The sequence below is a fragment of the Gilbertella persicaria genome, assembly GCF_025201335.1.
Source record: "Gilbertella persicaria strain CBS 190.32 chromosome Unknown B0P05scaffold_25, whole genome shotgun sequence".
Classification (NCBI taxonomy): Eukaryota; Fungi; Mucoromycota; class Mucoromycetes; order Mucorales; family Choanephoraceae; genus Gilbertella; species Gilbertella persicaria.
The window spans coordinates 286,355-297,804 of record NW_026251986.1 but is presented as its reverse complement, the minus strand read 5'-3'; the positions used below and the strand labels follow the sequence as shown (position 1 = coordinate 297,804).

The 11,450-nt window shown below is 35.0% G+C and overlaps 5 protein-coding genes across 5 annotated transcripts; all 5 read left to right on the top strand.

Annotated features, from left to right (window-relative positions):
• Positions 1-1,551: 1,551 nt before the first annotated feature.
• Positions 1,552-4,834, top strand: B0P05DRAFT_638355 (bacterial low temperature requirement A protein-domain-containing protein; the record flags this gene model as incomplete). The annotated part of the gene is made up of 13 exons (XM_051583685.1): positions 1,552-1,964; positions 2,030-2,064; positions 2,114-2,190; positions 2,249-2,718; positions 2,769-2,789; positions 2,841-2,890; positions 2,940-3,002; positions 3,049-3,084; positions 3,137-3,452; positions 3,497-3,569; positions 3,616-3,710; positions 3,760-4,397; positions 4,447-4,834. The coding sequence occupies 13 exons, from the start codon at positions 1,552-1,554 to the stop codon at positions 4,644-4,646; spliced, it is 2,487 nt and encodes an 828-aa protein (XP_051433912.1). The 3' UTR covers positions 4,647-4,834.
• Positions 4,835-5,016: 182 nt separating this feature from the next.
• On the top strand, positions 5,017-5,572 carry B0P05DRAFT_579878 (transcription initiation factor TFIID 23-30kDa subunit-domain-containing protein; the record flags this gene model as incomplete). Its single annotated transcript, XM_051581971.1, has 4 exons — positions 5,017-5,109; positions 5,156-5,220; positions 5,266-5,371; positions 5,483-5,572. The coding sequence occupies 4 exons, from the start codon at positions 5,017-5,019 to the stop codon at positions 5,570-5,572; spliced, it is 354 nt and encodes a 117-aa protein (XP_051433911.1).
• On the top strand, positions 5,345-6,538 carry B0P05DRAFT_141890 (SprT-like family-domain-containing protein). Its single transcript, XM_051573058.1, has 6 exons — positions 5,345-5,371; positions 5,483-5,832; positions 5,892-5,994; positions 6,037-6,088; positions 6,134-6,317; positions 6,363-6,538. Exons 2-6 carry the CDS (start codon positions 5,609-5,611, stop codon positions 6,523-6,525), a joined length of 726 nt encoding a protein of 241 aa, XP_051433910.1. The 5' UTR covers positions 5,345-5,371; positions 5,483-5,608; the 3' UTR covers positions 6,526-6,538.
• Positions 6,539-6,808: 270 nt separating this feature from the next.
• On the top strand, positions 6,809-7,273 carry B0P05DRAFT_572478 (uncharacterized protein; the record flags this gene model as incomplete). Its single annotated transcript, XM_051581442.1, has 3 exons — positions 6,809-6,835; positions 6,891-7,018; positions 7,087-7,273. 3 exons carry the CDS (start codon positions 6,809-6,811, stop codon positions 7,271-7,273), a joined length of 342 nt encoding a protein of 113 aa, XP_051433909.1.
• Positions 7,274-9,485: 2,212 nt separating this feature from the next.
• Positions 9,486-10,551, top strand: B0P05DRAFT_546144 (uncharacterized protein). Its single transcript, XM_051578731.1, has 3 exons — positions 9,486-9,973; positions 10,029-10,100; positions 10,158-10,551. The coding sequence occupies exons 1-3, from the start codon at positions 9,959-9,961 to the stop codon at positions 10,461-10,463; spliced, it is 393 nt and encodes a 130-aa protein (XP_051433908.1). The 5' UTR covers positions 9,486-9,958; the 3' UTR covers positions 10,464-10,551.
• Positions 10,552-11,450: the final 899 nt, after the last annotated feature.

The following is an 11,450-nucleotide window of genomic DNA, read 5'->3' as shown; positions in this document are numbered from 1 at the left end:
AAAAGCAAGTACACACAAGGCTGTAATCCTTATTTTACCTTTTTTTCACTCATAACAGTGGCATACCTTTCATATTATCCTTTCTAGTTAATTTGTAGCATAATTACATAACAAGCTTTTGTTGAAAACTGCATGAAGACGCAGTTATTGAGCTCTGATGTAGTGCAAAGGTTGTGGATATTTGCTTCCTGATTCTACTGACGTAAGAAACACAGTAGATTTACTGCTAAAATATTGCTAGAATAGGCAAAAATGTTTATGAAGTTCTCTGCCTATATCTTATCATTTTTATAATATAACTGTTTAACATACACATTTATCAAAAAATATAGCCTCCGGCTCTCATTTTGAGTACCTCAGCTTGTTGATAGCTCTATTTTTCGCCTTGTAGCGTCTAGAAGAAGACCAAGAGTTGTCAAATCTTTTTTTTTATTGGTCCAAATCAATCCAAAGGCACCACAGATGTTAACAAACATAGTTTATAAGTGCTTAGAGCACTTTTGCGTGTATAAACAGGCTTTATACTACCTTTATATGCCTAAGAGAAAGATAAAGAGCTGTATGATCTGTTGTTGCCTTCTTCAGTATCAAGGCATTTATTTGCCTAATGTCTCTGCTATAAGAGTGTAATACGTGATACGCAAAAAGTAAACTTTAGTATATGCTTTAAATGTAATGCAAATCACTATATATTCACAGCTCTAGTTAGATTATTTGCTTTCTTACAATGGTTAAGATACGTCCAGCTTAAAGGATACAGTGCCATTTGTATGATTCAATGACATCAATGTTACCTCGTCTTGAGAAACCATCCAACCATTAACATGCATCTACGCACCTAATTCAGGTCATTCTTTCTTGTTTCTGTATATCTTTGGATTATTTTTTTTTACTTTGACTCTTATATCCATCGAAGCATATTTTTGTTTGACTTCTGCTTTTTGTATATTTTGAAGAAAGCAATTTTCTCTTCTTTATTCTGAAGCAAAATGCGTAAATGAACAATGCGTCTCAAACTGGTACACAACGTCATGTAAAGTATTTCCAAACAAGGCGTGAACCGCCAAATAATGTCTCAATGAGGAACATAACCTGTGGTAGCTTTCCTTTCTCGCGTACAATTCAATGACAGTTGGTAAGATCAATATGCACCTAATGAATAAAATTTGCTTGATTTTATGTTGTTATTGGTCATCTAAAACTGATCTATAGGTTTATAACACAATCTGGTATCTAAAAAAAAAACAAGCTTGTTTTTCAAATAAAACGCGAGTTTTTTTGTTTCTCTTTACTGAGCAAATATTACAATTGAATAACCAATCATCTAATTGACCAAATGAACGAAACAGTTGTACAAATATTTTTATTTTTAAATTAATTATGTATTTTTCAGATAATAAATTGATTAACTTTTTTAGGAGATCGACACTTAGGGGTCCTGTTTTTGTTATTAAGGTCCAAAAAAAAAAAAAAAATTGGCATGTCGGACCTCTTTAAAGGAGTATAAATAAATCAAAAAAATATTCATTCTTTTTCTTTTTTCTTCCCTTTATGGATTCCCCAACTAGTCAGTTATCAAGCCACTCTGTTCGAAGAGGACCTACACTTCGAGGAGGTCGTTTTAGACCTCCTATTGGAAGAAGTATGCGCGTTCCTCAAAGACGAGATTCAGTAGACGAAGAAGAGACAGTAGGATTAGCAAATGCTGGTGCTTACGACGATGCAGAGAAAGAGACTTACGAAATGATGGAAGATATCACACAACACAATGAAAAACTAGAAACAGATGAAGAAGGAAAACCCATCTATCATCATGGTGAAGAAACATTTGGTGATATCTTGACACATCCCCAACAAGAGTTTCATGCTCATCAAGTACGTCGACAAAGCTACAGGGCTAAATTAAACCGTTGGTCAATAGCTCACAATAGTGAGAGAGAGCAACAGCATCAACACTTGATAAGGTAAATTGATTGTGTATTTTCTTCCTTTATATAGTTAAGGTAATAACATGAGCTCCTTATTATAGTTCTGAGCATCAACATCCAGTTCATTATTCGTTAGGTAAGACTCTATTTTACTAAAAATAAACAATATTTAATGCGTTATTTAGTTTTGCATTTCCGTCAACTGCGGGGTAATCAGCGATTCGTACTGGATCATGATGCAGCCAATGATTTTTGTCAAAGAGTAAGTTACAGACATTGTCGTACGAAAAAAAAAAAGACTCAACACATTCAAATTATAGTTGAATTTGACTCCCAAAGAAAAAATCCAGTTTAATGGAGTCAAGGATACAGATGGCCTGACTGATTTCCTTTATAAGATCAAAAAGGACTTCTCAATCAAAATCCATCACAAAGGTGAAGGAGAGCATCAACATCATCACCACCATGGTCACCACCATGACCCCGATAACCATACCATCGAGTTCAGTGACAATCTGTATGTCGAATTTAAACCAAAACACGAACACCATGATGTTATGATACCTGTGGAAGCAACGCGCCGTCCATTCTTCCAACATCCAGAACCTGATTTGAGTGCAGATATTGGTGTCGAGAAAGCAGCGAGTTGGCTTGAATTGTTTTATGACTTGTTTTTTGTGGCTACTTTGACCCAGTTCACGCATAGTCACCATATCAAAGATTGGGATTCTTTGGGCTTATACACGCAATGGTTTATTATCACTTGGTGGGCTTGGTGCGCAAGTTCTTTGTAAGTAGCTTTGTTTGGTTTATGTTATCTCATATTTGTTCTCATGATAGATATACAGCAAGATTTGACACGTAAGACAACGCGTTGTTCTAGAAGAATTGTTTCTTACTTTCTTTATTTAGGGATGATGTTGTACATCATATTTATAGATTAGTTGAAATGTGTGCAGTTAGTAAGTATTGTTTTGGACACAAGAATGCATTAACTAAATCTTGTACTAGTTGGTATGGCTGGTTCCTCCGAATATTTTTTGAATTCAAGGGGTTATGTTTATGGTTACATAGGCAAGTAGATGATTGCTTTATATTGGTCTTTCTAACTTTGAATTAGCCCTGAAAGGCGTGCTTGCTTTAGAGTATTTTGTTGGTAAGTTTTCTTTCATTGTAATTTTTTTTTATTCGTAATTAATTTAATTTAGTGCTTGTGGTCGCTGTGCTTACAAAGTCTAAGTCTCGAATGGCTCTCTCATTTTATGTCGCCGCTAATTTATTGTCGATCGCTTTATGGGCCTCCTCATTGGTCATTCTGGAAAAAGGGATCCATCGTATTCTTTGGTTCCTTGGTATCTTTATTGAGGTTTTGGTGAATGTCATTGTTCGTAGTGACAAGTCATTGTCTTGGGCTGCTAGTCATTTGGCTGAAAGATTAGGTTTACTTACTTTGATTGTGTTGGGTGAAAACTTGATGGGCCTTGTTTCTCTGGTATCAGAAGCAGGAAATCATTTGATAATTGTGTATGTAGAGATGAACCATGATCCGATTAACTCATGTGTGATAGTATTCCTAATTTCATGGCTGTGTTTATTATTTTTGGTTTCTTCTTTATGTATTTCGAAGACTTCAATAAGGAGGTAACGTCTCGACATGTTTGAGGCAAAGGCTGATGTTACTCGATAGATTTTCTTGCACAACAAATATCACCAAATCTGGGTCTATCTTCATTTCCCTTTGCATTTGTGTCAGGTGGCTTTTGGTATTGCTTTGACGGATATGTAAGTTTGGGCATATTTTTAGAATAGGTTTACTCATCAATGCCTTTAGTCTCAAAATTTATAAATATCAACTAATCAGAGACAACAAGTTACCTGCTGAGGAAGAGCAAGCAAGTAGCGAATCACATGGTACTTCAACTACTAGCGAGACTCATGACACATCCACAGAGTCAAACAGTGAATCGCACGACACCTCTACAGAATCAAGTAGCGGATCGCAAAGCACTTCTACAGAAGGTGCACACAATACAGAAACATCGACTGCCTCAACTGCAGAGACTACAACTGCAGAAGCCGTGCACCATAAAGTCAAGCGAGCCATTGGCATGACCCATACTGCTGAAGACGACTATAATCCCATGGAGATCACGCGTCAATTGAACGAGCAACAGTCCGTTGTCACAACTGAAAGTAGCTGGCCTACCACTTCTGTACATTGGACTGTTTGGTGCAAATACCTAGCTACTTCTGTGGTCATCTCTGCTATGCACTTGATTTCAGAAGAAAAGCCTCAACAAGAACAGCATCATCATTTAATGCGTAGATCAGAGCATGCAGCCACAGGTTCATTTACTGAATCCATCACACAATACGAAACAAGCTTTGTCTACAAGACTTTCCTTATATTTGCCGGCCTTATTTTGATCCTCAATTCAATGATTAAGGCATTGAATACCAAGATTTCAGGTATGTAACATAACCCTTTATACTCTATTGGAAACTCACACAGCTCTAGATTTGTATGGAAAAATCATTATTGGTTCTAGAATCATCAATGCTATTATTTTATGGTCCATGTGTGCTCTTCCTTTTGCACAATTAGATGCTATTGTGCTCTTATGTACCATGACAGGGTCTTTAATCTTCCAAGGTAGGAAAGTATGCATAAAACATATGGGCTTATATTTTCTTTTCTTTTTTCTTAGCTATGGTTGATTTACTAGACTAAAATCACTTTCTACTCCTTAAACATTTAATAAAATCACACTTGACACTTGCCAAGAGAATTACTTTGTCGGAAAAAAAAACCAATAATAATAGAAAACAGCTCCCTTGAATTCCTCATGTCAAAAGGTGCTTCAGTACAACAGTTTGTTTCATCTTTTGCTTCTATTAGCTTAAAATGATTGAGCCTCTTTTCAAATAACATGCATGATCATGTGCGGCACATCCTATCCGGTGCTAAATGATTCGGTCTTCCCGGACATTTGAAAGCATCCCTTTTTTTTTTCTTTCATCTTTTTTTTTTTTTTAATAGAGTGCCATGAGTGAACCAACAGAGAACAAATTGATAAAGGGACACGACATGCCTATGCCAAAAGCTGATCTTGAAACAACAGCAAAAAAAGAAAAGACCATGGCAGAGTTTTTGGCGATGATGGACAATTATGCGCCCATTGTAAGCCATCAACCTCGATTATCTATATATGCTTAACAGTTCATAGATACCTGATGCAGTTACTGACTATTACTTATCAAAATCCGGATTTGACTGTGATGATGTTCGCATGTAAAGCATACTGAATACCATGACATGTTCTTATGTGTTCTATAGTAAACGTTTATTGGCATTAGCTACTCAGAAATTCGTAGCTGATATTGCTACTGATGCTTTTCAATATTGTAAAGTAAGACAGTCAGGCAACAGAAAGTCAGGCAAGGTAACATCAGAAAGAGAGACGTGTGTGTGTGTGTGTGTGTGTGTGTGTGTGTGTGTGTGTGTGTCTGTGTGTCTGTGTGTGTGTGTGTAGTGTATCAACTTATAAAAATAGGAGCGCAAGACTGTATTGACAATGGAAGATTTGACAGCTGCTTTAGCTGAATATGGTGTCAACATCAAAAAACCTGAATATTATTCATAATTCCCTCTTTTTCTTTTTTGTATATAAAATAAAATAATGAATGATCAGATAGCTGCGGATGAAGCTTTTGCCCGTATGTTGTTTGAAGAAGAACAAAAACAATATGAACAAGATCGACAATCAAGAAAGGAATCACCATGTCATGTACTTGAGGAAACGATCCCAGATCTTCATGAACTCTTTGTGCTGTTTAATAGACTATACTTTGATAACCAACTAGACATGGTAGAAGTTAAATGGTCAAAGAAAATGACTCGTTGGTAAATACCATATCCTCCCCTCCCTTTTTTTTTTGTTTTTTGCTTACGAGTGTCATTAGTGCAGGCACATGTACGTTTAAAGGAGGCAATCATTGTATTATCACTATGTCTGAACCTCTTTTGAAATTTCGTCCAAAGAATGATATGATAAATACACTTCTGGTAATGAACAACCTTGTGTTTCTTATCTCATTTTGATCATAGCATGAAATGATTCATGCCCTTTTATTTATCACACAAAAGAATACAGACCGAGGTATGTTGTTAAACTATCAAAAAATCTTTATTGAATTTTTGTTAGATGGTCATGGTCCTATGTTTATAGCAGAAGCAAATAGAATCAATACATTAGCCAACACAAATATCACAATATACCATGACTTCCATGATGAAGTAGATTATTATCTTACGCATATATGGAAATGTGATGGTGTCTGTGCTGATAAACCACCTTATTTTGGGATTGTTAAAAGATCTATCAACAGGTATAAAGAAGTGATAACAATAGCAATAGAACTCAACCATAATAGACCACCTCAACCTGCTGATACTTGGTATGCTGAACATCAATTGACATGTGGGGGCACATTTAAAAAGATATCAGAACCCAATGACACAAAAAAGCAGAAAAAGCGTACAAATACTCTGTTTAACTACTTTGAATCCCAACAGACTAAAAAGCATAAACAATAAATTTTACTCAACGTCACATTTAATTTTTTTTTCTCTCTTTCTTCGTTTTCTTCTTTACTGTATAAACATGTTTAAAAGTGCCTTCAAGAAAGCACTCTTTTCATCTTTATATCGCTCCCCTGCAACAACATATGCAGCTTCGACATTTCTGTTACCTAAAAGAACATTTTGCGCAGTTAGACAGTCTTCTTTATTCAACAAAACCAGTATATATACCTTTAAACGAACATTGACGACAGCACCTTCTTCAGTCATAATCAAAACAGCATTACCCGAGAATGGTATGGGCATCACAGACAGAGCTGTCAAGGTAAATAAGGATAATTTACAATGCATTTCAGATAATTAATACCATACAATGTCAGCAATTAAAAGTCATTCAAGAAAGAGAAAAGGATGCCGAACAAATGTTAAGAGTCCTTGTTGATTCAGGAGGATGCCATGGATACCAAAACAAAATGGAATTAACAAACACATTAGACGAAGATGATACGTAAGTTAGAAATTGACCCTGTTTTTTTTTTTTTTTTTTTTTTTTTTTTTGTTAATGCTTTTTTTTAGAGTATTTGAAAAAGACGGTGTTCGAGTGGTTGTTGATAGTGTATCACTTCAATTCCTAAGAGGATCTATGGTAGACTATGTACAAGAATTGATAGGATCAACATTTCAAGTGATTGATAATCCTAATGCAAAGCACAGTTGTGGTTGTAATATTTCGTATGATATTGACCTTGATAAAATTTATTGAGATTAAAATAATACAGTGAGAATAAATTTTGTCATCAAAAAATAAATGTCACTTTCCAAAAAATTAATGGCATTAAGCCAAATATACTTGTCCTTTTGGAGTAGAAGAAATGTCGCAACAAGTTGAATCAAATTGACCTAAATGATGTTTCTCTTTTCGTTTAGGTTCTAAACAATTTTTTTGTTGTTGTTGTTGATAATGTAGCAGGTTTAGGAGGGAGTCTAAGAGGTCGGCTGCGTTAGGATATAAAGGAAGGTCAAGTTGGGTATAAAGTTTTTGACATTGTAAGAAGTGAGCTATAGTAGTTTGGTTTAATGTTTGAAACTAGCTTCCCCAGTATTTCGAACTATTGCTATTAGCCCATACCTGGGATACCAGACTAAGTCTTGTCTGAGAACTTGAAAAAACACTTCCATTTTGAAGGCAGCATCTTGAAAATAAATTGGTCATTTCCTCGAATTCAAATAAACGTAGACAACCCGAATATCACTCTGAGTCAACAATACTAATAAAAGATGAAGACAAATGGTGCTGATCAAGACCAAATAGCATCGTACTGACCAAAGACAAAGCAAGTAATGTTATTAGATATAAAAATGAAATAATTTTATTAGAATAGAAGCAGACACTGCTGATTAGAATTGTAAAGAGCATTATCTGCTTAGCATTTATTCAAGAAGCACAAACTAGCACCTGTACAAGAGACAGACCCAAAAAAACGAGGCAAGCTTGTAAGAGCCTGAAAAAAAAATAAGATAAACCAATGTGGCCTTTAACTTTTGTGTTCAACGTCGCTTGATGCAAGGACTCAAAATTTTGTTTACTTAATTACGGTATCTTGAAAAAAAGCCTATGGTTCCCTTAAGACATTCAACAGTGGCTTGTATTTCTTTAGATATCTATATTTCCTCAAAATTAATCTGCTACACAAAAAAAAAAATCAAGCAACTGGATAGGTACATACCATATTCAGCCAGTCTGTAAGCAATGTAAGATCAGGTATAAGGGCACTGTAAGCCTCTGACTTTCTCTCGAACGAAAGCAACCTTTCGAAAAGCTAAATAATCACATTCATGAGTAATGTTATCTAAAATGGCAGTTCAATTAGGCAATGTAATTTGAACGTTAAATATGATTCCTTACTTGGGAAACACGTCTATCGGAATTTCGTCTACCAGAATTAGTAAGGCGTATGAAATCAAAAGATTGAAATTCTGTTTGTGGTAAAAATGATTGAATGCCTGATTTGATCCAAGAGCTTGAAAGTCACCAAGAAGACGCCTTGCACTAATTACGCTACTAATACAGCATTTACGTCTGATAGCAATTATGCCTACAAGCTATATTTTCACTAAGGACGCAACCGAAGGTGTGCTACCAGCAACAGCCGAAGGTCTAATTGCTGGATTCCTACATTATTGCAAGGCGTAAGTGAAGCAGTACTATAAAAAGATGGAGAGATAGAGTAATTAGTGAGCTGAGATGATTGAGGTCAATAAATGAATACTTTACCAAGAGCTTGAAAGTCACCAAGGAGACGCCTTGCACTAATTACGCTACTAATACAGCATTTACGTCTGATAGCAATTATGCCTACAAGCTATATTTTCACTAAGGACGCAACCGAAGGTGTGCTACCAGCAACAGCCGAAGGTCTAATTGCTGGATTCCTACATTATTGCAAGGCGTAAGTGAAGCAGTACTATAAAAAGATGGAGAGATAGAGTAATTAGTGAGCTGAGATGATTGAGGTCAATAAATGAATACTTTACCAAGAGCTTGAAAGTCACCAAGGAGACGCCTTGCACTAATTACGCTACTAATACAGCATTTACGTCTGATAGCAATTATGCCTACAAGCTATATTTTCACTAAGGACGCAACCGAAGGTGTGCTACCAGCAACAGCCGAAGGTCTAGTTGTTAAATTCCTATACAGTCACTGGATAACTTTGCCTATTTGCAGTCAACAAAATCGACGCGTTTTCAAATTCACTATTTGCTTGAATCCAGAGAAAGTTGCCTGACTAGCATAACAGAGCAATATTGAATTTCAAGAACTGGATATAATCACTTGTCAGCTTTTTTATTTTAATATAAAAGTACATTAAGGTACATTCATCCATACCATCTTCCCAGTTTATTTAAGTTGCTTTTAGTAAAAAGAAAGAATTTCCCTTATTTCGTCATAGATTTAAAGAAAAAATGATGCCAGTTTTTTTTTCTATGTATCGCTTGTCTAATAAGTAACTTTTTTATTTTTTTAATCTTGTGTCTATGATTATTTTGGGATAAATAACGTCGTTCATAAAGAAGTATTTCGGTAATCATTCAAGAAGAAACATATTTCCGATCTAGCTTGGCGCAAACACTGAAACAATGAGTGATTCTGACGCGTTAATAGTCAATTATTTAAAGCATAACTCCAAACCAACATTCAATGGATTTGTCACAAGACATTTAAAAAGTATTCAAGAGGCATCAGTCCTTTTGAACGATGTCAACTCAGCTTTCCAACTTCAACGTTATTGGATAAATATATAAAACAAAAATGCCCGAATCGAGAGACCAAGAACAAAACTCTTCAAAATGTATTCATTGTTTGAAGTATATGCTGTATATTTTACTAATTTTTTGAATTTTTAGGCCCAAGAAAGCATCACAAAACTTTCTTCTGATTCATAAAATGACAAAGCTGCAAGTAAGTAAACGTTATAAGTTGTGATCGATGTTTGCTAATGCAAATACTTGTCTAGAGGGAGTTGAATATCAAGTTTGAAATAGGCAAATTGAGCTTTAGAAATGAAATATTGGATACGGTGATAAAAGTAAACGATGAAGAAATAGATGATGAATCCATTACCGATAACAATGATGTACAATAGTATGAGACTGCTCAAGTTGGACAGGTTGAAGTGGAACAAAATATACAAAATGTTGAAGAACAAAATGTTAAAGAAGAACAAAATGTTGAAGAGCAAAATGTTGAAGAACAAAACTCTCTGAATCATTTTATTTGCATGCATTTCTTAGTGCTTTACGGCCTCTTTTGGATGATACGCGCAGCAACACAAAGAATGCAACTAATTAACGAAGTCGATATTACTTATGGAAGAAGAGTTGATATCCTCGTTGCAACCGATCTTGACACTGATATTGATGATGTATGTTGTGAGATGAAGAGAGAGTAGCTATTCAATAAGAGAAAAGGCAAGAACACAGAGAAAGTCCGCTAGAACTTGTATAGGTTTTTATTTCTCCAAGCAATGTTATCTTTCAATTGCCATAGATGTGATCTGGTTTTTTGCCATGATCATCATTTATTGATCTACGCATATGAATTCATATATGTTCACAACAATGTAGAAATATGCTCTATCGAATTCAAAAAGCCAAATGCCACTACAGCTACATTACAACAACAACAAAATAAAAATATCAGGATCAACGGCTGTATTTTGAATGACATCCATCTTTTTACTCAAGACACTGATCACCAGCTTTTTTACTTGGATTTCGCTGGCAAATCTGCTTATATAGTTCAATTGTTCAGATATGAAGACTACTTTGTAGGACACAAGGTTGGGAATTTCAGCTTGATAAGCTCTCTGGTAGAGTTACATCAACTTTGAAAAAGTGTTTTAAACCTTTATGCCTGGAGAGAATTCGCAGTGGAACTTAGCAACAAAATCACATTGTCTCATATTGAGCAATCTTATAAGTATGATCTTGTGGAAGTCAGTGATTATGCTTCAAATAATTTCGTCCAATCACCAAAGAGAAATGTAATCCCAGTCAATATATTCTTATCACCTAGCAATCAGTCAAAAAGAACAAAGTATATGACTGATCAATCATAGAATGAATTTATATAAATATATACATAGTCTCTTTTTTTCATATAAAGAATCATTTTTAGTAATCTATCATTATACTTCGAGAGAAGATATATTGGTTGTTGATCCAGAGTAAAAGAAATAAAGAACAAAAGAGAAAGTATGTAGAAAGACAGAGCGAAAATGAAAAGTCATTTTATGACCAAACTACTATAGCTCACTTCTTACAATGTCAAAAACTTTATACCCAACTTGACCTTCCTTTATATCCTAACGCAGCCGACCTCTTAGACTCCCTCCTAAACCTGCTACATTATCAACAACAACAACAAAAAAATTGTT

Excerpts from the sequence above, each read along its gene's own strand:
- B0P05DRAFT_141890 (XM_051573058.1), top strand. The coding sequence starts at position 5,609 with ATGAATGATCAGATAGCTGCGGATGAAGCTTTTGCCCGTATGTTGTTT. Across the intron at positions 5,833-5,891 it reads TCAAAGAAAATGACTCGTTG|TGCAGGCACATGTACGTTTA; the intron begins GTAAATACCATA and ends GAGTGTCATTAG. Across the intron at positions 6,089-6,133 it reads ACAAAAGAATACAGACCGAG|ATGGTCATGGTCCTATGTTT; the intron begins GTATGTTGTTAA and ends AATTTTTGTTAG.
- B0P05DRAFT_546144 (XM_051578731.1), top strand. Across the intron at positions 10,101-10,157 it reads TATTGGATACGGTGATAAAA|TATGAGACTGCTCAAGTTGG; the intron begins GTAAACGATGAA and ends GATGTACAATAG.